The following is a 25,760-nucleotide window of genomic DNA, read 5'->3' as shown; positions in this document are numbered from 1 at the left end:
TCGAGACCAGCCTGGCCAACATGATGAACCCTTGTCTCTGCTAAAAATACAAAAATTAGCCGGGCCTGGTAGCAGGCGCCTGTAATCCCAGCTCCTCAGGAGGCTGAGGCAGGAGAATCACTGGAACCCAGGAGGTGGAGGCTGTGGTGAGCCAAGATCACGCCACGGCACTCCAGCCTGGGCAAAACAGCGAAACTTCGTCTCAAAAAAAAAAAAAGAAAGAGAAAGAAAAAGAAAAAGAAAAGAAAAGAAAATGGGGCATAGAGAACGCAAGAACTGTGTCTGTCATTCCTCACAGCTCAGGAGGAATAATCTGGAGGGAGGTTGGAAAGCCCAGTCTCCCCATGATGGCAGAACGGCTCCTGGAATCCCCCCACCCCTGTCCCCTCCAACCTGGAGGCCCCTCCTGTTGATAACATTCCCATCATCCATGCCACCTGCTTGCTGAGGAAGAACCTAAGAGCCCCTGGCACCCCAGCAGGAGCCCCCCCACCCCGTTCACCTGCCCAGGCCAGGGTCCACACTCCAGGGACCACCTACCCAGCACCTTCTCCAACGGGGCTTCCCCTCCTTGCCTGGACTCAAGGGAAACAAGGAGAAGCCTCAACCAGGTGAAAGCGATAGGGGTCAGAGGCCACTGGGACCATTCCCCACAGCTCATAAGGCTGGAGCAGGATTCAGAACCCATACACCTGGCTCCAGGCTGCCCCATCGCAGAGCCACATGGCTTTTCCCCAAGTTAAAAATGTCTGGTTTTTACTTGGTAGGCCAGCAGGCAGTGCCGGGGCCTCCCCCTTGCCTCCGCCTTGCCCAGCCCTCAAGTGCTCTCAGTGCTAGGCCGGTTGCCTTTGCCTAGGCCCTCCTGCCATGGCCCTGTGTAGGGAGGTGTCCACACTAGAACCTCCTGCAGACTGACCAGCAGCACTCTCATCTAACACTGACGGGCAGCGAGAGCCGGCAGGAAGAATGGGGCTCTCAGGCTGGAGTTGGAGTGTGTGATCACTGCTCCCTGGCTCGGGCAAGTTACTCTCATTCCTTCAGTTTCCTCATCCATAAAGTGTGGATAATAACATCACCCGCCTCTCAGGGACATGAGTTCATGGCGTGATCAATTACACCTCACATTTCTATTGACAATACTTGGGGTGTTTTCTAAGGATGGGAAAGATACCTCAAGATGCTGTTCACCAAGTGGGAAGCAAGAACGAGGCGGAATCCTTACTAGCCTGGGTGTCAGGTCAGCTATGAACTCATGGGGCCCCTGATATAAAAACCCATCAGTGTTGAAGGCACATTTCCAGGGTCCTCATATAAGACTACTGGAATGTGGGCCTCACCACCTCACAACTGTCCTGACAGGTTCCAGACTCTTCCTCAGCTGGAGCCAGTGGTGCTCAACAACGCACAGGTCAGAGAGGTGCGGGGACCTCTCAGGCATTTCCTGACAGTTTCTGTCACCGGCCACCTGCAGTACTCAAGGTTGGCCACCAGGGTGCAGCAGAGGCACGCCCATAGCAAAGCTGCCGGCCCGTCCCAGGCCGATCCACTCCTAACTCTCCTAAACCTGCCTTTCATAAAAAGGTTCCTAAACAGTAAGAATTCTTTGGGCAGAGAGGAAAAGAGGAACTGCAGGCAGATGGGCCAAGGGGAGGCAAGCCAGCCTGACACCACAGGCGGATACTGGAAAACACCCAGGCTGCACCCAGCTGGGCAGCTCCCGCAGGGTGGGCCCGGCAGGGGCGGTGGTAGGGGAGGAGTGCAGACAGGGGAAAGGCCCGCGTGCCTCTCCACACCCTCCTCCAGGCATGAACTCCCATCTCAAGAGAGTCTGATGCAGGGCTGGAGCTGTAGATTCTAGAGCTGCCTCCCGTTCTGGGTCCCTTGGCAGGTTTTCTGCTCACAGCACCTCTTCAACTGCAAAGAGGGTGGGTGCGGGGAGCTTTGGACATGAAATGAGATAACCCATGTCAAGCCAGCGGCACAGGAGCGTTTGATGCCTCCCGGTAATTGTCATTATGACCATTTTCTTAGAGCAACAGCTTCCCAAAAAGCTCTCGTGGTCTTTGGGACAGTCTCTCAACTCACTAAAATCTTGGCACACTGCACCCACTTTGTGGATGATGAAAACTGAGGCCCTGGAAGATTAAGAGACTTGTGCTTCCTGCTCTACTAGGCCTTTCAGCCAAGAGTTCTCCCAGAACAAAGTGGCTTTTCCTGATCCACTTCCCTCTGCACCTTCCCCTCTTCCATTCTAATGAGAAAGGAAGGGACAGAGAAAGGAAGGGGAAGGAAACGTTCGGGCCCATCCCTCCCGGGCTGTCACCGCCAGGAGTGGGTTGAACTGTGGCCCCCCAGGGGCTCCCATCCATTCAAAGACATGGTCAAGGTCCGGCCTTGGTACTCATGACTCTGACCTTACTTGGAAAACGTCTTTCTTTAAAAGATTCATTAAGGACCTCCAGATGGGATCATCCACTTAGGGTAGGCCCTAAGTCCAAAGACAGGAGGCTGAGGCAGGGGAATTACTTCAACCCAGGAGGCAGAGGTTGCAATGAGCTGAGATCGCACCACTGCACTCTAGCCTGGGTGACAGAGCGAGACCTCGTCTCAAAAAAAAAAAAAAAAAGAGGAGAAGGAGGGACAGGACAGAGACACAGGCAAGAAGGCCCTGTGATAATGGGGCAGAGATTAAAGCATGTGATGCCTTTACAAAACAACCAGGATTGCCAAGCACCACCAGAAGGAGGAAGGCATGGAAGAGGCTGGTCCTCAGGGCCTCAGAAGGAAATAGCCCCTGATTTCGGACCTCTGGCCTCTGGAACTGTGAAAATACATTTGTGTTGTTTTAAGCCCCCTTGTTTGTGCTAATTGGTTACAACAGCCACAAGAGACTAAGGTGTGAGAGTCCCAGGAACTTCAGCAGGGCGAGGATCTGAGGGTCCATCTGGCTCACAGAGCTACAGCCTACTCCTTTTCTAGGCCCAGAGAGGTTGGGCGATTTGTCCAGGGCCACACAGGTGCCTATGAAAGAGCCTGCACCAGGACCCAGAACTTGGCGGCCCCCATCCCAGCTCCTGTCTCCCTAAATCTTTCCCTGCCTGAGGGGAGGTCCGGGGTGGAGGCACCTGCACAGGCCACTTGCCCTCTCACTTTCCCACGGGTTGAGTGGGGACAAGGAGACCCCTCCTCCCTCTGGGTGGGGCAAGGCAGTGGATGAGGTTCCACGAGTCTCCGGCTCAGGCGTGGCCCACAGGCTCTGGGTCAGCAGAAGAGACTGTCTTCCCATCTGTCTGGAGCCCCGGCACCTGCGGCGAGTACCTTCGATGGTGCCCCACTTGGTCTTCCTCCCAAGGATCCTCTTGCCGTTGACCTGGTACTCGTGGTCACTGCCCACCACAGCAAATGGGATCATCTCCTGGGGAACGGGCAGACGGCATTGGTTACACATGTGCGGGAAGGCAATTCCCTCCCCTGGGCCCCTGGGAGGAGCTGCCCTGAGCCTGGGGTCCCCCAAAAACGAGAGCCTCAGCCTGACAGCACTGGGTACAGACACCTGGGCTCAGTGCCCTCTGGCCCCAAGAATATAATTTTATGGCTTAAGGTCTCCCAAACCCCCACCCCACCCTTCAGCAGGAACTGGGGGTCTGGGAACAACATCCTGGTGGATCCACTCACCCGGAACTTCTCGTTCACCAGCCGGTCCTCCGAGTCCTCATCAAATTCCTTCTGGGGGTACACGTCGATGCCGTTGGACAGCAGGTCTGCGGTGATCTGGGATAAGGAGGGAGAGAGATGGGCACATCCCTGTGGCAAGCTCTGCCCGCCCGCCAGTGTTTGCCACATGACCTCCACACTGTGAGCTGCCCCAGGCTTGGGTTCAAGGGCAGGCTCTGGGGGGCTGTGACCCCAATCACCTCCAACTCCTGTGCCTCCTGCGGGGAAGAGGGGCAGCTGCAGGTGCACCTGCTGTCCTGAGCGACGCTGCAGCTCCCCAGGGGCTTAAGGTCATCGTCCTGAGCACCTCCCACCTCTCTTCTCCTGCTCATCACACCCCCAAGAAAGTACTCAGGGTTACCGAGACCTCCCCTCCTGAAACCCTTCCTAAAAAACCCTCGTCACAGCCCCCAATTCCAGCAGGGGCCCCTCCTGCAGCCCAGCCAGCCCCCACCTGCAGTAACCTCTCAGCTCCCTGCCAGCAGCCCGACACGGGTACGTGCAACAGAAACATCCCAGTGAACAGCCGCTCGCCTGCCCAAGCACAGACCACAGCCCATGTGTAGCCTCCGGCAGACACACCCACTTTGTGTGGACTGTCTTCCCCTGCACATGCTGGGAAGGTCCCTGACGCCTGGCCCCAGGACGAAGTAGGTTACAGGCCCCACCCACACCCACTGAGGCAGATGCGGTGCCGGAGCCCAGGCACCTTGGTTTCATTTTGAAAGGCTCCCCACGTGGCTCTGATGTGCTGCCCTGTCAGGAGGAAGAGCCCAGGGCTGCCCTCTTGCTTGGATGCCCCTCCCCATCCCACAGCAGGGGCCTCGGACGGTGGCGGAGAACAAGGCAGCAGAGACCATCCCTCTTGCAACTTCTTTTTTTTTTTTTTGAGATGGAGTCTTGCTCTGTCACCCAGGCTGGAGTGCAGTGGCGCAATCTCGGCTCACTGAAGCCTCCGCCTCCCGGGTTCAACTGATTCTCCTGCCTCAGCCTCCCAAGTAGCTGGGATTATAGGCGTCCGCCACCATGCCCAGCTAATATTTTTGTATTTTTAGTAGAGATGGGGTTTCACCATGTTGGCCAGGCTGGTCTCAAACTCCTGACCTCAAGTGATCTGCCCGCCTCGGCCTCCCAAAGTGCTGGGATTACAGGCGTGAGCCACCGCGCCTGGCCCAACTTCTCTTCCATCTAATAAAAACCAGGCAGGGCCGGGTGAGGTGGCTCATGCCTGTAATCCCAGCACTTTGGGAGGCTGAGGCAGGAGGATCCCTTGAGCCCAAGGGTTAGAGACCAGCCTGGGCAACATGGCAAAACCTTGTCTCTACTAAAAATACAAAAATTAGCCAGACGTGGTGGTGTGCATCTGTAATTCCAGCTACTCGGGGACTGAGCCTGGGAGGTGGAGGCTGCAGTGAGCCATGATTGCGCCACTACGTTGCGACTGAGCCAGACCCCTTCTCAAATAAAAAAAAAAGGGCATAAAACAAGGTGGGCCATGTCTCACGGCCCCTCCTCGGCCTTACTCCCTGGAAGAGAGATTCACCATCCACCTGGTCCAGGTCTTCTCCAAAACCCCCCTCAGAGACTCTGCTGGAGAATTGGCCCTCCCACAGAGCTGCTTTTGAGCTATCGGGGAGCTGGAGAGGCCATCTCAGGGACGGCCCCCAGCACCCACCTGGGCCAAGGACCACCAGGCCAGCCACCCGCTGGGAAGAGTGACCAGCGGTTCAGTCTCCCTGACAGTGTGACTCCTTTAGACTGGGTGGCCCCTGCCAGGCCTGCAGCGTCTCCAGGTTGCCCAGAAGGGCTGGGGCAAGTAGAGATGGAACCCTACCCGCTGTTTGAAGTGGACCCTCTCCTCCAGGGTGAGTGTGTCAGCCTTGGCGATGACAGGGACGATGTTGACCACCTTGCTCAGGCGTTTCATAAACTCGATGTCCAGGGGCCTGAGGCTGAAGCAGAAGGATGTACGTGAGGCTCATCTGGGGGAGCGGGGCGGGGGTGGGGGCACCCACCTCCAAGCAGGTGTCGACACTCTCAGGTGCTGGCTTAGGGCTCACGGGGGTCCCTGCTGGCAAGGATGGAGCCCCGGGCCAAGTCAGCCACGCTGTGAGTGTGGGGCAGAGGAAGGATAAGGGTGTGTCCCAGACACAGGTGACACCACTGCACAGGCCAGGCGGGCCAGGGCCAGCTCCCAGCACCCTCGTGCATGAGTTCCGGGGTCCCGACCACACCCCTACATGTCCACACAGAAGTGCTGCCGTTGGCTCAGCAGCCGTCTTGCTGTGGGGCTTTGGCTGGGAGGGGAGAGGCAAGAGAAATAGAAGCTAGCACCAGTGTGCGGTGCCCCTGCCCCAGGCGGGCTGCTCCCCGTGCCTGCTTGGCCCCAGTGAGCCTGGGGTCTGATGCGGGGAAAGCGGTGGGTGGCAGGGGCTGGCAGGGCCCTGGGACTGGGGCACCATCTTCCTCAGTTCTGGAGCAGAGCTTTTCCCACAGTGAGAATAAGTCGGTCACACACATGGCTGGGGAGAATCCGGCTCCGGGCAGAAGTTTAAGCAGAGATGGCCAAGGCCCGCCCCTGCCCCATGGGACTGGGCGCCTTGGGCGGGACCAGGCAACATGCCCAGCTGGAGTCCCAGCCAAAGGGTCAGTGCTGGGGAGTGGCAGAAGTGCCAGAGACCTCCCGCCCGCCCTTGGCTTGCCCAGCTGGCATCAGGAGAGGCTTCTGCCTCCTGCCATCAGCCTCAGCTGAGGCAAAGCTTGGAGCAGCTGGAACAGCTGCCACAGGACCCCAGATGAGCCGTTCTGCCTGGGAGGGCAGATGTTCAGTTCAGGAGAGGCCCATGGACAGCGAGCTGGCCCCCTGCCCCTGACTCCTGCTGGCCCACAGAGGATGATGCCAGAGGGTGGACTCGAAAACTCCGGCTTGGGTTTTCCCACAGACTCTGGGTGAGGCTCGCTGCCCACCAGCCAGGCTCCTTCCTGCACCCGGTGCCCACAGAGTAGGGGTTTCCCCAAACCCCTGGACTTCCTCCGCCCAGGGAAGTGCATCTGGGCCAGCAGGTGCGAAGGACCTTCTCTACCCACCCATGTAGACAAGCCACCCATGGCTGCCTCCACCAGCCGCTCCTGCTGGCCTCGGGTCCACCTCCTCCCAGCCCTGGCTCAGGGTGAGCCACAGGTGTCTGGCAGGGGGTGCACAGGCAGCCGAGGACAGAGGGTCTGTGAGGCCACGAAGAGTCCACCTGCCAGGGTACATGCAGCCTCCTGCCCTTGCTGACCTCTAGGGGTGATGTCAGGTGCGGACAGAGCCGGCGGGAGGAAAGGGCTCTCACCAAGACCAACAGCAGCCCCGTCCAGCCCTGGAAGGGGCCGGCACTGATCTCTGTGCTTCCCGTCTAAGAATGCACCAAACCCTCTGAGGGGTCCCATGAGGCAGGGCCCGGCCGAGAAGGTCAGTCACCGCTACGGGTGCTTGGCTGGGGGCTCCCACTCCACCTGCCAGAGCCTGGCCTGAGAAGGCAGGACACAGACCACCAGGCTCCAGAACAGCCCAGGGCCTGCCTGACCCTCAGCTCCCCAAGACACAGCTGAAGGATGGGGGCTGGGCAGGACACTGCATAGGTGTCAGTGTGAGGCTTTGGAGGTGCAGACATGGCACACCCCCAACTTCACAGCTGGCGGCCACGGCCCCTGACTCAGCCCCTCTGCGCCCAGCAGCAGGGCAGACAGCACTGTCCGGCAGTCTCAGGGGACAGAGGGAACCCAGGGCACCCGGCATGAGGATGCCGACACCGCAGGGACGTACGAGTGGCCGGTGGCGGGGATGAAGTAGAGGCAGCAGTGGACGCGGGTGTCTGGGATGCGCTTCTTGCGGTTGATGTTGACCTCTTCCTGCAGGTATTTCTCGTACTGGTCGTTGATGAACTTCATGATGGGCTGCCAGCTGTGTGGGGGATGGGGACGAGTCAGCGGGCACATGTGATGCCCTCCCCAAGCAGGTCACGCATTCCCAGGACTCAGAGCCCAACACCCCACCTTCCTGAAATGCACGCCCTGGGAGGTCTGGCTTGCTGAGCAGAGACGCCACAGCCTTACCCTTGGCCTCCCAAACCAGCCTCCCCGGGCTGGCCTCAGGCGGTGAGTTGGGGACAGCAAGATTTCCCAGGTAATTCTGCTTTGGTCCAGAATTTTCAGGCCCCTGAGACATGCGGCTTTAGCAGCACGTCAGGCCCCAGGAGGTGGGCCCTGCACCCCCGCGGGCCGGGAAGCCTCTAGGACTGACTCTGGGTGGGGTCCAGGGAGCCCTGAAGCCCCCACTAGTGCTCCTTCCCCGGGAGGGGCCTCACCAGTTCTCGTTGTTGATGTGGTCCCCGAACCCTGGTGTGTCAATCACTGTCAGCTTCATCCGGACGCCTTTCTCCTCAATATCTGCACAGAGCCACGCACGCAGAGTCAGAGGGGAGACGGAGGACCCTCACAGACACCCCACACCTGACTGAGCGGGGGCAACCCCAGGTAGGCAGCGATGACAACCAAGGAGACACCGGGAAATTAATGGCCTTCCTCAGCCAACTCAGGCACAGGCCGGTGACGGTTCCCCTGGGAGCCCCTTGCCTGTGACTTTTGGTGGAAAACTCAGTTGTCTGCGGGGAGCTCAGTGTGACGGGGCCCACAGGGGTCCAGGACACTGACCCATCGCAGCCAGAGCCCCAACATGCTCAATATGCCGCTGACCGTGTGTGATGGATTTGACCCCCCACTCTGTGCTACAGGGAGGCAGAGGAGTCCTGCACCCCCAGCCCGCCCCCGGCCACTGACCGTGCGTGATGGACTTGATCTCGATGGTCTTGGGGATGCGCTCCTCCGAGGTGGGCTGCACCGACTTCCGGCTGATTTTGGATTTGAAGAGGGTGTTGATTAAGGTGGATTTACCCAAGCCGCTCTGCCCTGGGGAGAGGATGGGAGGCCAGTCAGGGGTCTCTCCGGAGAGGCCAGCAGGGTCTGCACGTGGGACCCCTCCCACCCAGGCACGAGGCTCTCCAGCCTGAGATTCAGCAGTGCCTGGGCTACCTCCCGGCAATACCCCTGCCAAACAGCACCCGAGGACTTCACCCTCGAGCTGGGTGTCCAGTGATTGTGTAAACCCACACAGCCGGGCTCTGGTGCCAGCACAACCCAGGCCACGGTCCTCTCCTGAGAGGTGAGCCGGGCCTGGGAGAGTCGGCATCTCTTGTGCCCCTTGCGCTTTCTGGACAGGAGGTCTCCTGGTGGCTCAGATTTTGGACAGGACAGAGGCCGGGCTGGCGGAGGAGCCCAGGGCTGCCCGGGGTGCAGCAGGTGGCCGGGATTCCTGCAGCTCACCAGGGTGGTTGGAACAAAAACCCAGGTATTCAAACTGCTCCTCCCTGACTGGCTGCTCCCTGGACAAGTCACCTGACCTCACCGTGCCTCAGTTTCCTGATGTGCAAAATGGGATAAACAATCCTTTCCCCCATGGAGCTGGTGTGAGCATCAGGCAGGCTCACGCATGTCCCATGGGGTCCGTGGGGCCATGTGCTGGGGGGTGCTGGCCTGCAGCGTGGTGCCACTCGAGGGACAGTGCCCGTGTGTGCGGACAGCCAGTCCACAGGTGACTGAGACAAACAAGGATGAGGAAGTAGCATTCATATGCAACACAACACACACAACTCACATACCCCTCTCATACACACACACCTCACAACACACACACACCTCACAACACACACTTCACATGCACAACTCACAGCACACACACAACTCACCTCAAACATACCTCTCACACACACACACAACTCTCACAACACACACGAACAATTCACATATAACACACACACACACACACACACCCCTCCAGACTCGGAGCCCCATTGCTTTACCCTGCACAGGGCTGCCTTGGGCTACGCTAGCAGCACACCAAAAAAAATACCCTAGGCCAGGTGCGGTGGCTCACGCCTGTAGTCCCAGCACTTTGGGAGGCCGAGGCAGGAGGATTGCTTGAGCCCAAGAGTTCAAGACCAGCCTGGGCCACACAGCGAGACCCTGTCTCTACATCAAAATGTAAACATTGGCTAGGTGTAGTGGCGAGCGCCTATAGTCCCAGCTACACAGGAGGCTGAAGTAGGAGAATTGCTCAAGCCCAGGAGTGTGAGGCTGCAGTGAGCTAGGATCATTGCCACTCCAGAGTGACAGAGATCCTGTCTTTTAAAAAACAAAAACCGGCCGGGCGAGATGGCTCACACCTGTAATCCCAGCACTTTGGGAGGCCGAGGAGCGTGGATTACTTGAGGTCAGGAGTTTGAGACCAGCCTGGACAACATGGTGAAACCCTGTCTCTACCAAAAAACACAAAAATTAGCCAGGTGTGGTGGCGCATGCCTGAGGCGCGAGAATCACTTGAACCCGGGAGGTGGAGGCTGCAGTGAGCCAAGATCATGCCACTGCACTCCAGCCTGGGCAACAGTGAGACCCTGTCTCAAAAAAACACAACACAAAAAACACCTAAATTACACTGATGTTCTGACTTTGATAACACCTTTCTAGGAAAAGTGTGGGCTCCCAGGAGGACAGAGGCTGGTGCTGGGAATCCCTGGCCTGAACTGTTTAGTAGCCCAAGGACAGACACTCCTCGCCCACCTCTCTCGGTCCACCAGGTCTGTGTCCTGGCCAAGCTCAGGTCAGGAGTTATGTCAGTGTTCCAGCCATGACACCTTAGATCTAGGAGATGCCAACTGGGATACTGTAAGGTATATCCGTTTATTATTGCTACTTTTATTATTATCATCACCATCATCACCACCCTTATCATCACCACCATCCCCATCAGATCCATCATCACAATACCATCACTGCTACTACCATCATCCCATCACTCCTGTCATCATCACCACTTCCATCACCCTCATCACCACCACCACTGGCATCACAATCACCATCACCAGCACCACCATCAACCACAACACCACTACCATCCCACCACTATCACCATCAACACCACCATCATCCCCATCACTATCACCACCACTACTAACATCACCCCCATCAACACCACCATCACCCACATCACCACCATCACAATCACCATCACCACCACCACCATCACAATCATCACCATCACCACCACCACCATCACTATCACCCACATCACCATCACAATCATCACCATCACCACCACCACCATCACCCACATCACCATCACAATCATCACCATCACCACCATCACCCACATCACCACCATCACAATCACCATCACCCCCATCACCACCATCACAATCATCACCATCACCATCACCACCATCACCACCACCACAATCACCACCATCATCACCCCCATCACCACCACCACAATCACCACCACCACCACAATCACCACCATCACCCACATCACCACCATCACCCACATCACCACCATCACCACAATCACCACCATCACAATAACTACCATCACCCACATCACCACCATCACCCCCATCACCACCATCACCCCCATCACCACCATCACCCACATCACCACCATCATAATCATCACCATCACCACCACTGCCACCCCCCGCCCACATCACCACCATCACAATCACCACCATCACCCACATCACCACCATCACCCACATCACCACCATCACCACAATCACCACCATCACAATCACCACCATCACAATCACCACCATCACCACAATCACAATCACCACCATCACCCCCATCACCACCATCATCACCCCCATCACCATTATCATCTCCACCATCACCACCACCACCACCATCACCCACATCACCATCACAATCATCACCATCACCACCATCACCCACATCACCACCATCACAATCACCATCACCCCCATCACCACCATCACAATCATCACCATCACCATCACCACCATCACCACCACCACAATCACCACCATCATCACCCCGATCACCACCACCACAATCACCACCATCACCCCCATCACCACCATCATCACCCCCATCACCATTATCATCTCCACCATCACCACCACCACCACCATCACCCACATCACCATCACAATCATCACCATCACCACCATCATCCACATCACCACCATCACAATCACCATCACCCCCATCACCACCATCACAATCATCACCATCACCATCACCATCACCACCACCACAATCACCACCATCATCACCCCCATCACCACCACCACAATCACCACCACCACCACAATCACCACCATCACCCACATCACCACCATCACCCACATCACCACCATCACCACAATCACCACCATCACAATAACTACCATCACCCACATCACCACCATCACCCCCATCACCACCATCACCCCCATCACCACCATCACCCACATCACCACCATCATAATCATCACCATCACCACCACTTCCACCCCCCGCCCACATCACCACCATCACAATCACCACCATCACCCACATCACCACCATCACCCACATCACCACCATCACCACAATCACCACCATCACAATCACCACCATCACAATCACCACCATCACCACAATCACAATCACCACCATCACCCCCATCACCACCATCATCACCCCCATCACCATTATCATCTCCACCATCACCACCACCACCATCACCCACATCACCACCATCACCCCCATCACCACCATCACCCACATCACCACCATCATAATCATCACCATCACCACCACTGCCACCCCCCGCCCACATCACCACCATCACAATCACCATCACCCACATCACCACCATCACCACAATCACCACCATCACCCCCATCACCACCACCATCACCACCATCACCATTATCATCTCCACCATCACCACCACCATCACCCACATCACCACCATCACCCACATCACCACCATCACAATCACCACCATCACCCCCATCACCACCATCACAATCACCACCATCACCCCCATCACCACCATCACAATCACCACCATCATCACCACCATCACCCACATCACCATCACCACCATCACCCACATCACCACCATCACGCACATCACCACCATCACAATCACCAACATCACCCCCATCACCACCACCACAATCACCCCCATCACCACCACCACAATCACCCACATCACCATCACCACCATCACCCACATCACCACCATCACAATCACCACCATCACCCACATCACCACCATCACCCACATCACCACCATCACAATCATCACCATCAGCACCACCACCACCATCACCACCACCACAATCACCACCATCATCACCACCATCACCACCACCACCCCCATCACCACCATCACAATCATCACCATCACCACCACCACCCCCATCACCACCACCACAATCACCACCATCATCACCACCACCACAATCACCACCATCATTACCACCATCACCACCACCACAATCACCATCACCCACATCACCATCATTACCACCATCACCACCACCAATCACCACCATCACCCACATCACCACCATCACCCACATCACCACCATCACCACCATCACCACAATCACCACCATCACCCACATCACCACCATCACCCACATCACCACCATCACCATCACCACCATCACCACAATCACCACCATCACCCACATCACCACCATCACCCACATCACAATCACCCACATCACCACCATCACCACAATCACCACCATCACCACTACCATCCCACCACTATCACCATCACCACCATCATCATCCCTATCACCCTCATGGTCATTATCACCACCACTATCACCATCGCCACCACCACCACCATCACAATCACCATCACCCACATCACCACTACCATCCACCATCACCATTGCTGCAACTTCTCGAACAACCACAACCTGTTGGGGACCCTGCCCAGGGCCTGCTTGCTTGATCTCACTTTACGGGATGATCCCATTTTATGGACAAGCAAGCTAAGGCTGACAGAGGAGGAGCCCGGGGGAAGACACACAAGCCTCACCCCGCTGAGTTAGGACAGAGCCGGGATTCTTCCCGGGGTCTGTGGATCTCCAAACAGGCGCCCCTCCACCTTGCCTGCACCTCTGCGGGTGGGCACGGCTGCCATGGGAGGGAGGGAGGAGGGAGGAGAGCAGAGCTGCCCCACGTCGTGCTCCTCACTCGGCATCCCTGGGAGGGAGTGACTTTGTGGGGAATCAGGACCACTGCTCTTCTCAGGGTTGAAAGAGCAGAGGCCCAGACAGGTGAAGTGGCCTCCTGTGCACTATTCCCAGAGGGCAAGGCTGTCACAGTGGCAGCCGCAGGAGGCAGCGAGGGCTGCTGGGCTGCCTCTCCCTCTCCTTGGGGCCAAAGCTCCAGAAGAAGTCCTGTGCCATGGCCGGGACCCAAAGGTTCCCAGGTCCTTCTCACCCTGTCCCTGGCTAGGGAGCAGGGCAGCCCCTCCCTAGCCCACAGAGGTGAGTCCCAGCCTGGCCACTGCCTTTGGGCCTCTCCCCTCTCTTTCTCTCCAGCCATCTTCCCGGGAGGCAGCCCTGAATCCTCAGGGTACAAGCATGTCCCCCACAACAGGCAGAACAGGGTGGGTGGGCCATAGGAGGAGACCCCACACCTCCGCCCTCCCTTGCAGCAGGCTGCCAGCTTCCAGGCAGCTGGGAGCAAAGCGGGGCCATGAGCAGCCGGGTCCCATGAGGCCACAGGAAGCAGAGGGGAGCCAGGGCCCAGATCAGTGCAGAAGAGGAAAGAAAGGTGTCAGGCTGGCAGGTGTGGGTTTGCGTCCACAGAGCTGGGCAGGAAGGACGTGCATGGCTGGCAAAGGTAGGAGAAACAGGCCCGGCCTGAGAGGTGCCCAGACACCTTGCAGAAACCCCGCAAGCTCACCTTTGTTTAGGGTGTGACCTGGCGGGGGCACTTCCCCAGACCCCTCCCCCGACCCCGTGGAGTGGGCAGAACACAGTTCTGGGAGTCAAAACGGTGGCTGCGGTTCTCTGGCCTATGAGTTAAGGAACCTCAGCAGCCTTCCCTGCGCCTCGTTTCTGCCTGGAAAACGGGACGCCCCCTTCACACGGTCACTGTGAGGTTTGAATGGGACCTGGGGGGCTTTGGAAACAACAGGCAGCCCACTGTAGACTCCAGCCCGGCCCCCTCACCCTGCCCAGGTTGTACTGATCGACGACCTCCCGTGGTGACCTCCAGCTCCGGGGCCACCAGGGGGTGTGGAAGCCATGAGGCCCCAATTCCAGGGCAGAGCTGAAGCTGAGCTGCTGGGAAGCCTCTGGCCAGGCTGTGGTGGGGTGCGGTGGGGAGCCTGGGGGGCCAGGCTGGAGCAACAGTGAGTGGACAGCTGCCACAGAAACCCTCTGCACAAGCTGATGTCATTGCTCAGAGGCAGCGACCACTCATGATGACCTGCTCCAGGCCGGCCTGGGCTCCCCAAAGTCATCTCAGGGGCCCTGCATGTGCAGGACAGGCCCCTCTGAGGAACCGCTGGAGGCTGTGGGCTCCTCCCAGGCGCATGCATGCACACGCAATGTCACTGGCAATCCGTCCTTGAGGTCAGGGTTGCTGCCCCATTTTACAGAAGGGAAGACCAAGCCCAAAGGCTTGTGGACCCGCCCTGGGGGCTGAGGCTGGTTTCCGGTATGGGTGGAGTGGCAGGCAGTGTGAGGACTCACCGACCACCATGATGTTGAACTCGAAGCCCTGCTTCATGGCCTTCCGGCGCATCTGCTCCAGGATGGAGTCAATCCCCACGTAGCCGAAGTCCACCGGGGCCTTCTCATTCCGTGGTGCAGGCACCTGCTTGAGCCCAGCATCTCTGGGGGTGTCGGCCATGTCGCCAACGCAGCTGGGAGCCGCCTCAGTGGCTGGGGAAGGAACAGCAGAGGAGTTAGAGTGGGACAGGGGCTCACACACAGGCGCCTGCCAGGTGGATGTCTCACCCATCCTTGGATGGGGAAACTGAGGCACTGAGGCTCAGAAAGGCTAAGCGACTTGCCCAGGCGACCCCTGAGAATTCCCCCAGGTAGATGCCTCTGGCCGTGGTGTCCTCTAAAAAGCTGCCATCCTGCAGCCACACTGCCTCCCCAGCAAAGCTCCATCCCCAGACTCCCAAGGCCAGGCTTTTTCATCTCCTCTTCTAGGAGCTGTACCAACCTGGGGGCCCCTTCCGCTCCAAGGCAGGGCTGACCCTGAACTCCTGTCTCCGTATCCTGGAGGGCTGCTCAGACAAGGGTGGAGGGCGCTCTCCTCTCCCGGCCCTCCACACTGCCTCGGGCCACGCAGGTGGACCTGGCCCTCTCCTTCACCTCCACTCAGATAAGCTGCACCGCCTGCTGCCGCTCAAAGGCCTTAGAGGCCGACCCAGGAGCCAAGACACAGGATGGACGGTCTTGTAAGAAAGGGGGATAGAACCAGCGTGTGTCCCCGCCTCCCACATCCCCATGGACGGTCTTGTAAGAAAGGGGGATAGAACCAGCGTCAGTCCCCATGGAGTTGTGTGTTCAATCCCATACAAGGAGCCAGCAGTCCTGGGGAAAGGAAAAGTGCTGGGTGCAGGGTGGGTGCCTGGATGCAGAGCTGCCCCTGGGCGCATGGAGGGGAGGGGGCGCCCGCACCACATCTGCCTCCCCTTGGACTGACCCAGGCGGCTGTCTTGTCTGCCTGGCCAGCACCCGCGGGCTGCACACCCACAGGCCAGGACCAAGTTTTACTCTTGGGTATGTGGGGCACGTGGGGCTAAACTTCCCGAAATCACTCAAGCCTCTTCTGTCTGTAGGTCCCTTCGATGGCCCTGCTCCTGGCTGCTGTTAAGACACCACACATGGGTCAGAGGCCTGGGGCTGGGGGCGGACGCCCGGAAGACACCTGCTGAGGACCCAGGTGTTCCCACGCAGCGGAGTTCCAGGGGCACCCAGGATGGGGCTGGTTCCCATCAGGGCTGGCTGGCACACGGGTCACATCCCAGCACACCCTAGACTCGCCACACTCACTGGTGCACGCGCACGCGGGTGCAGACAACTCGCTGGTCACAGAGGCGGTGCCTCTGCTAGTCCCCACAGGCTGGAGCTGCCCTTGATGGCCCTCAGCTCCCAAGCAGGCTGGGCGGCTGCTGTTCTGGGCCCCCCTCCCTGCTTGGGCCCATCCAGGCCCTGCCCTGCCTGCGGGGAGACTTTTGCCCCATCCTGCCTCCCAGAGAGGATCTGGCCTCAGGCATCCTGTGCTAAGACAGGGACCACACAGCGTGTTCCCAGGCAGGGCCCCTCCCGCCAGCCCTCGGGGAGGGGACTGGCTTTTCCCTGGGATGGGTGGGCACCCAGCAGGGGCAGCCAGAGGAGTGGAGCCGGTGTGGGAAGCCAGAGCCACAGCACGGGAGGCTGCAGGGGGCACATCCCCCGTGACAGGCAGGTGAGCAGCCCTCCCAGACAGGAGGCAGCCCTCCCGGCCCATGTCCACTCCTCACTCTGCCCAGAAGGCGGGAGGCAGGCTTCCAGGCCAGGAGGGGCAGGGGGAGACTTCGGTTCAACTGCCCTGCCACTTGCTGGGCAAGAACCGAACTCAGGAAATGCCCACTGAGCCCCCCGGCTGCACCCCACGTCCCCAGTCGGCTCAAGCCATCCCTTTCGGCCTATTACACTGGAGCGGTCAGAGGGTGTCAAAGGGAGGCTCCCCAGGCCTGAGGCATCAGAGGTGAGAGAGGAAAAGACTCTGGAAGCCAGAAACTGGGGGCTGGTTTATCCTCACAGGCACCTCCCCATCTTCTCAGCCTCCACAGGGCACAGGAATTCCTATCTGATGGAATTGGGGGAACAAAGGAACAATATAATTCCTTGTTGGGAAAGGCCAAGGGGGGTCCACACATCTCCATCGCTGACAGCAATACCCACAGGCGGACCTGGAGGCCAGGGCTCCTCTCTCTGTGCCCCCACGTGGCCCCCACCCAGGCCACGCAGCCTGGAAGCCTTCAGGGCTTTGCTCCTTCTCCTGCTCCCCTTTCAGAAATACTCTCCCCTGGGCTTCCAGAACCTTTAAATAAACAAAGACACAGCGCTGCATCTGGCCGTGGACCACGTGGCTTTGGGGCCGCTTCCTGGAGCCAGACATGGGGCCTTGCCTTGCGGGGCAGCAGTTCAGCCCCGACCCACGTGACTGAAAATTGCTTCCATCTGCCTGTGGGTCTGAGAGCCATTTTGCCTGGGACTGGAACTGGGACCGGAACTGGGACCAGCCCCTACCCGCCCCCACCTCCACCCAGCATCCCTCAACCCTCCCCAGCAGGACCTGGGGGGAGGCGCTGCCCCCTGAACTCTCCTTTCTCGCCCCCAACGCCCCTGGAGCCCAGAGCGAGGGAGGGGCCGGCGTCGGCTGCAGCTGGGCCCCTCCACAGGCACCAGCACTCACTGCAGAAACTCAAGTCAAACCAAACATCCTGCCCATCAGGGGCCCCGCTTGAGAAATAATAATACAACACAGCCGAGCCCCATCTTTGCCATTGACGTAGGGCAGTGGCTGGCCTTCTGCACAGGTGAGAACCATTCCTGCAACCTCTCCCTCGAGAGGCGGCCTCGAAGGCCCCGGCTGGCCCGCAGGCAGGCACGGAGAGAGCAATGCGAGAGCCCTCCTCCCTCTCCTACCTGGCCAGGTGAGCTCTGGGGTCTGCCTTCAGGACCCCCGAGTGGGAAAAGCAGAGACCCCACACCCAGAGACACTTTCGTCCTGGCCCCAGGACACCGTGGTGCTCAGGCAGCTGGAAACAATGGTAAAGATCACCCACTCCATTGTCTGTGACCATGACACTGTCCAAGGCCTGCGCTGCTCAGCGTGGTAGCCACTGGCCACGTGACTTTTCCTTTTAATTGTCATAATTAAAAGGAATTACCATGGTCACTATTTTGAAGTGTGGAGTCCAGTGGTGCTAAGTACATTCACATTGCTGTGTAACAAATCTCCAGAACTTTTTCATCTTGTAACACAAACTGTCCTCATTAAACAACTCCCCAGCCCCATCCCCCAAGCCTCTGGCAACCTCCATTCTGCTGTTTTTCTGAATCTGACTACTCTAGGGACCTGGTGTAAGTGGACTCCTACAGGATTGTCCTTTTGTGACCAAATTATTTCACTTAGCATAATATCCTAAAGGTTCACCCTTGCTGTTGCAGGTATCCTAACTTCCTCTTTATGGCTGAGTCAAATTCCTCGTATGTTCCACCCTTTTTGTGTGTGTGTGTGAGATGGAGTTTTGCTCTTGTTGCCCAGGCTGGAGTGCAATGGCGCGATCTCAGCTCACCGAAACCTCTGCCTCCCCAGGTTCAAGCAATTCTCCTGCCTCAGCCTCTTGAGTAGCTGGGATTACAGGCACCCGCCACCACGCCCGGCTAATTTTGTATTTTTAGTAGAGACGGGGTTTCTCCATGTTGGTCAGGCTAGTCTTGAACTTGTGACCTCAGATGATCCACCCGCCTCGGCCTCCCAAAGTGCTGGGATTACAGGCGTGCACCACCGTGCCTGGCCTGTCCCACCTTTGATTTCTCCACTCATTTGACCGCGGGCATTTGGGTTGTTTCTACCCACTGGCTACTGTGAACAGAGCCGCTACGAATATGGGTGTACAAATATCTCTAGCTCTTTAAGATGCTGTGCATTCTTTGGAATCCATACCCAGAAGTGGAATTATGGGATGCTACGGTGGTTCTAGTTTTCGTTTTTTGAGGAATTGCCAGTGTGTTCACAAGTGACTTCTGAGCACCTGACACTGAGCTAGTCCATCTGAGGAACAGAATTTTTATTATTTTTATTTAAATTTAAATAGCCACATTTCATAAATGGCAACTATACTGGATGGTACAGAATTCTAGTCCAACCTACTCTTTACTAATGGGGAAACTGAGGTCCACACAGTGATTTTTTTCCTGAAATGCCACTGTAAGTGGCCAGGCCAGCACAAGACCTTCACTGAATTTGGCAACCCTGAAATTTCACATTCCTGCTTGTATGATATGCGGTTAACACCTGTGTCCCCCCGCAAAGACCGTGGGCTCCAGTAAGATGGCAGCTGCCCCGTTGGGATCCCCATCGCACCTCCAGGCCTCGCCCTGCTACAAACACGGATGTGCAAGGATCTGTCTGGGTCCCTGCTTTCCATTCTTTCGGGTATCCAGACTAATTATCAGCAGTACCCACGTCGACTCTCAGAAAGGTTCTGATTTGGACAGTAACTGACAAGTCACCCCACAGTCAAAGCAAAACGCAGAGCTTCCCTCCCGGCTCCGCAGCTGGGAGTCAGGGGCCTGGGGCTCTGGTTCTGGCTCCAAGTGACCTTTTGCAAGTCTCTCCAGCCTGGCAAACAGGCCACGCACCTCCTGACCTCCCTCCCAGCTCCTGCTCTGCGAGCTCCTGGGTGCCCGAGGCTGTGGCTTGCTCAGTGATATCCCCAGCTCCTAGCGCAGCCCGTGAGTGGCACAACACACCCGCTCCAGAAATAACTAACACATCCGCCAACAGATGCGTGGAGAAACCCAACGTGGTGAGTCTACACAGTAGACTATTTCTCAGTCATAAAAAGGCACGAGCATGCGCCAACACAGATGAACTCTGAAAACATTCCAACGGCAAGAAACCAAGCATAAAAGGTCACATCTTTTATGGTTCTAGTCATATGTTCAGAATAAGTACATCTATAGGGACAAAGCGCAGATTGGTGATTTCCAGGGGCTGGGGGAGGGGGAGTGACTGTGTACCGAAGATGGCGTTTCCTTTTGGGGTGAGGAAAACGTTCTGGAATTAGTGAAAAAATACCACTCAACTGTGCTTTCTGAATCGGCGGATGGTGTCATATGGAAATTATATCCCCGTGAGGACGGGAGAGGAAGGGAAAGAAAGGAGGGAGGGAGGGGGATGGAAACAGGGAAGGAAGGAAAAAAGGGAGGGGAGGAGGGAGGGACGGAAGGAGGGAAAGAAGGCAGTCATTTCTAGTGGAGCTGGATTGAAGAGTCCAATGGGTGCAGCAAACCACTACGGCACATGTATTCCTACGTAACAAAACCTGCACGTTCTGCACATGTATCCCAGAACGTAAAGTAAAATATAATAGAGTCCAGTGTTTTCCACAAGTGCCCAGGAGCCAGCTTTACAGCTCAGAGGACAGCTGAGGCCCAGAGGCCAACACTTAGGCCTGAGGTTCTCAAGTTGGTGTCGCCAGACCGTGCCCCAGACAAACCCCTCCATCTTCTTGCAGCAAGGGTGTTTCCAGGGTGGCAGCCAGCCGGAGGTGTCAGGTGGCGGGAGACCTTGACAGTTTCTCTGCAGGTTCCCATTCTGAACCCAGGCCTTATGCCAGGGCCCCTCTGCCATTCACTGGCGCTGGTGGCAGTGGGTCACCGGTCCTGTGATGGGGACTGCCCCCAAATCTGCCCATCTTGGGGACCGGCTCCCTCCTCCCCGCAGGCGTCCACTGGGCCATCTTTTCTCCAGAGTTGCAGCTGGGTCTAAGGCAGGGATGAAAGGGCTGTAATCCACGCAGCCCTGAGCCAGCACCTTCGGGAACATCTGCACTTACTGACAAATTCTTACCGCCACCCCAGGGCCTGCCAAGGATGAGGGAATCGGGTTGCTGTCTGTGGCTGGGACAGGAGCTGTAGGATCTCTGGCTGGGAGACAGTGCCCAGAGAAGAGGCAGCTATTGGATGTATGTGACACACTTTAGGGACACTCACATTCGTCATAGCCCCAGGGCTGACCTTGACCCACCTGGCCTGGTGCCAAGGGAGAGGGCTTGACACAGCAGGCTTGCAAAGCCCGACTTGGAAACCAAGACCCAGGGGCTGCCCTCCTCTAACCACCCCTCCCTGTGTGTCATGCTGCCTGGTCTACGTTCCAGAAATGTCCACACAAGTCCCATCAGCCTTGCTGGCGAAATGCAGAGATGGTGCCGCTGGGGCAAGGGATCCTGAGCCACTGCCCAATGCCATCCCAACTCCAGGGGACAGCCACATGGTACCCATGTGACAGCCGGGCCTGCACCCCAGGACAAAGCAGTCACGGTCAAGTCAATGCCATTCCCCTGTCTTCCCCAAACCCAACCCACACCTGGCTCTCAGAGCACAGACTGAAATGGCCACATCCCCACACACCTTGTCCGTCACTGCCAATGGTGGCCAAGCAGAATGCAAGGTCATCCTCCTCCTGCCCACGGAGGCCTGTGAAGCCACTGACCAGGCCACGGCAGGGGAGCCAGTGGCACTCACCACACCCTGTCAGCCTTCCAGGCCCGTGTCCAGGAGAAAGCTGCCAGCATCTGCAGCTGGTGCCCTTGCCCTGGCAAAGACTTCCTTGCCTCCATCCACCCCGGCCCAGCGTGGGCCCAGCAGTCTCCTTACTTTGCCTCGTAACAATGCACACTGGAGCAGCCTCCAGCTGCCCTCCCTCTGCAGGCTCCCCTGAATCCAGACCCTGAGGCCAGCACCCCTGCGGCAGCCCTACCGCCCCCTGCAGGCCTTCCCAGAAACTTGAGCCCATGGGGGCACTTCAGGTCCTATAAACTAACAGATGCTCCCTGTCCCACACAAAGGGGCTTCTTAAAGGTGAGCGAGTCCCTGATGCAGGCAATGCTAGGAGGACAGTGTCCAGCCAGGGCCGCTCCTTCCTCCTCTCCTATCTCCCTGGGTGCCTGCAAAGTCCTTCAGATCCCTGCTGAATCCTGGGGAAGCCCTGCCTCGCAACCGGGGCTTGCCCTCCCCGCTCCCACACAGAGCCTGCTCTCTGCGTCCAGGCAGTCTCCCCACGATGGTAACTGAATAATGATGTGTGCGGTTTCCTCTCACCGCAACCCCCCCACATAGGGTTTGTGAAGCCAGACACCTCATCCATCACGCTCACCCCAGCCCGGCTTTCTTCAGAGCAGCATAGGACTCACGGCAAGCCCCGGCAAAAAGTCTGGTGAACGAATGAACAAATGAAGAAACAAAGCTCATCAGAGCAGCCGAGGTTTACTGGGGGCTCTCTGTGCCAGGCGTTACTCTAATTTTTTTTTAAGAGAGTGGGTCTCACTAATGTTGGTCAGGCTGGTTTCGAACTCCTGGCCTCAAGCGATCCTCCCACTTTGGCCTCCCAAAGTGCTGGGATTATAGACATAAGCCACTGCACCCAGCCCCACGTGTTACTCTAAATGCTGCTCAGGAGCTATTATAACTGATGGATCATCACACAATCCTATAAGGTAGCCACTGTTATTGTCCCATTTCACAGATAAGGAAACTGAGGCCAAGAGGGTTTTGTCAATTATGAGGGTCGCAAAGCGAGTAAGCGGTAGAGCCAGGATTTGAAGCCAGGTAGGTGAGCCCCAGGCTGCTGACCCCCTCCCCAGGCCAGGTCTTTGGGCACCATGGAAAGGCTGGAGAAGTATGGGGTTCCTGCAGCCAGGACCCAGAAGGTGCCCGCTGCGGTGCAGGCAGCTCAGCACTGAGGCCTTGGCCTCCAGCTCCTCCCTCAGTTGCTCTCCCCCAGGGAGTTGGAGGCACAGCCCTGAATTGCCAGGAGAAGATTCCACCTGCCAGCCAGGGAAAGTTGCCAGGGCTCTTCCCAGGGCTTAGAGCCACCCCAGGCCTATCAAAGCACATTAGCATCTTAGTTTCCATAATTTCCCTTGCAAGAAAGGTGATGGTACCAGCTACTGGGCCGGGCTGGGGGTCCCAGATTCCAGGGGCCCTCTCAGGCCTGCCTATGGCTCTCCCAGGACACAGATGCTTACTTGAGAAACCCTAGTGCACCAGGGCTCCCACAGCCAAAATGAAGAGGCAGAGCTGCCCTGGGGCCCCTGCCAAAGCTCCCAGGTGGATCTAACCAGCAGACACCAAAATGTCCATCCCTCATCTGAAAACTCCACCTCCAGGAGGCCGCCCCAGGTTGGGCTGACAAAATCCACAGAGACCTCAATGATGACTTCTCACTTCAGGTATGAGTGAGTGGGTGGAGGGAGAAGCTATTGTTAACTATTAATAGTTCAGGAAATGCAGGTAAAGGAAAGAGAATGGTAAGGCGACAGGGCTGGAAACTAGACACACATGCAGAGGTGGGCAGACCTCAGAGAAAGAACCGCTCTGGAACAAGATGGTAAAGAAACTATAGACAATAATGGTAGACGATGATCCCGGGGTCCTAGTGGACCAGGACCACAACATTGATTCATTTGACAAGTATTTATTGAGTGTCTACTTCACAGTAACAAAAAGATGACACTACAGGCTTGAGAGCAGTCAGAATGAAAACAGTGGTGGCACATGGGAATTTGAAGTTCATTTATTTAAATGTTTATTAGCCGAGACTTCTGGACAGATGTGAAGCAGTCTTCACCATGTAAGGAATTCATAATCTGATACAGTAGTACAGGACATGTGTGTGCCACAAACCTCTGGTGAAAAGTAAAGACTCTCCCTAGAAAAGTATACACTGAAGACAGACAGACAGACACACACACATTTTGAAGGGTTCATCAAAGAATCCCTAGGCCAGCGGATCCCAATTAAAAAAATAACTTGGCACTCTGGGAGGCCGAGGCGGGAGGATCGTTTGAGCCCAGGAGTTCAAGACCAGCCTGGGCAACGTAGCAAGACCCCATCCCTATAAAATGAAATAAAATAAAATGAGAATCAAAAAAACAAACAAACTTGGTGTGATGAGAACTTACAGAATTTAATAGGGTTATCTCAGCATTACCTTCAGCACTCTCTAAACTTTTGACCACACACACAAAGTTCTGGGTTCTACAGCTAGAGAAGAAGGAGGGCAGGTTTAAAAAAATTATTCAAGGTGGAAGATGAGTCTGAGAAACAAAGAGGTAAGAGGAGAGGACTGAGGCCAGCTGGTCTCCATCCCTGAGCTCCGGCAGGAAGAGCCCTCAAATGAGAACACGTTGCTGTTCGCGGACAGTGGACTCCAGAGGGGGTGGACAGAGACCATGAGGAATGTCATCCCTGGGGGACTCTGAAAACAGGATCTTTTCCCATCTCAACTCCGCTTTTCACTGTATTGTGTTCCTATTAACCTACCCAAGCTACTACAAACGCTCCATAAATGTCATTGGGGACTTCCTGTTCTCTTCTAAAGATGGAAACACTGAATATAAATGACCAAATTGTGCAAAAGTGTGTGGGTGGGGGGATCAAGGACTGAATTTTTAAAATGCACACAGCTCATCTAATTTGTTAACTAACTCCAAATCAAATTACACTTCACACTTTGTATGGGGCAGGAAGCGTCTCCTCAAAGCCTGGTTAGGACCTGGGATGCCGGAAATCTGAGACTCTGCCTTCCCCTCCTGAGACACTCTGAAACCCTGCTTAGAAATCGAGCACAAAGGCTCTGGCCTCCCAGAGAAAGACACGGATTTGCAAAGGCAAAGAGCTGCATTTTTCTCCGAGCTGGAGCACTTTCCGGTTTCCATGATGGGATTTAAACAAGACTGCAGCTTTACGGTTCCCCTGTCGGTGTTTTCTCCTTCTTGGGGACTGACAAGGTGGAAGAGCCAACAAGAACCCTGTGTGCTCCTTTGCAGGACCTGGAAGGGACAGGTGGTGTGAGTCTGTCTCCATCTAGCCTCCTCTTTCATTCATTCAGGGGCCCGAGGTGCCCCCAAGGCAGGGGGGTGGGGGTCCCCACTTTTACTGCCGGCCAAGGTTCCTTCAGCTTTTCCCTCGCCAAACCCTTTGAAGCAAACCTCTCCTCTATTGTGGAGGAAGGAATCTCAAGCAGTTTTGCCTTTCTGCCAGCACGGTTTCAATTGGCCCCAGTCGGTAAAGTCAAATTTGGACAAGGTCCAAGGGCTCCCCACACCACCCGCCTCTTTCTGGAAGAGGCCCTCCTCTGTTCTTTCATTTGCAACCCGCCAACTCCCTAGCCCGAGTTTTTTCACCCAGGCTCCGTGGCCTATTGAGACATCAATCTTGGGCCAGAGCAAGCTCTGACCTGCAAACCATCGCCATTCACTTCCTCAAGAGCCACTCTCAGAACTTAGGGGGCAGGGGGGGCAGGCCAAGGATGAATCCCCTGACTTCTGGTGTGGTGTGTGGTGGGGGGCTGTTTTATATTCTGTTTTCCGCTGCCCCCTTGCCTTGTCCCAGCCCCTGAAGTGGATC

The 25,760-nt window shown here is 56.8% G+C and overlaps 1 protein-coding gene across 14 annotated transcripts in view; it reads right to left on the bottom strand.

The window, feature by feature from the left end:
- Positions 1-25,760, bottom strand: part of SEPTIN9 (septin 9) — a 218,876-nt gene that overhangs the window by 4,354 nt on the left and 188,762 nt on the right. For 13 of the 14 annotated variants that reach the window (XM_063656536.1, XM_054456109.2, XM_054456111.2 and 10 more), the window contains 7 exons: positions 15,309-15,500; positions 8,536-8,664; positions 8,064-8,145; positions 7,523-7,660; positions 5,549-5,666; positions 3,676-3,771; positions 3,319-3,415 (listed from right to left, as the gene is read on the bottom strand). In XM_063656536.1, coding sequence (XP_063512606.1) covers positions 3,319-3,415; positions 3,676-3,771; positions 5,549-5,666; positions 7,523-7,660; positions 8,064-8,145; positions 8,536-8,664; positions 15,309-15,500 — 852 coding nt within the window. Of the gene's footprint in view, positions 1-3,318; positions 3,416-3,675; positions 3,772-5,548; positions 5,667-7,522; positions 7,661-8,063; positions 8,146-8,535; positions 8,665-15,308; positions 15,501-15,789; positions 15,910-25,760 lie in introns of those variants that run through there. The other variant, XM_054456117.2, reaches the window with a different exon arrangement.

This window comes from Pongo pygmaeus, chromosome 19 (genome assembly GCF_028885625.2).
Source record: "Pongo pygmaeus isolate AG05252 chromosome 19, NHGRI_mPonPyg2-v2.0_pri, whole genome shotgun sequence".
NCBI lineage: Eukaryota > Metazoa > Chordata > Mammalia > Primates > Hominidae > Pongo > Pongo pygmaeus.
The sequence above is the reverse complement of the archived record's forward strand: the minus strand, read 5'-3'. Positions and strand labels throughout refer to the sequence as shown.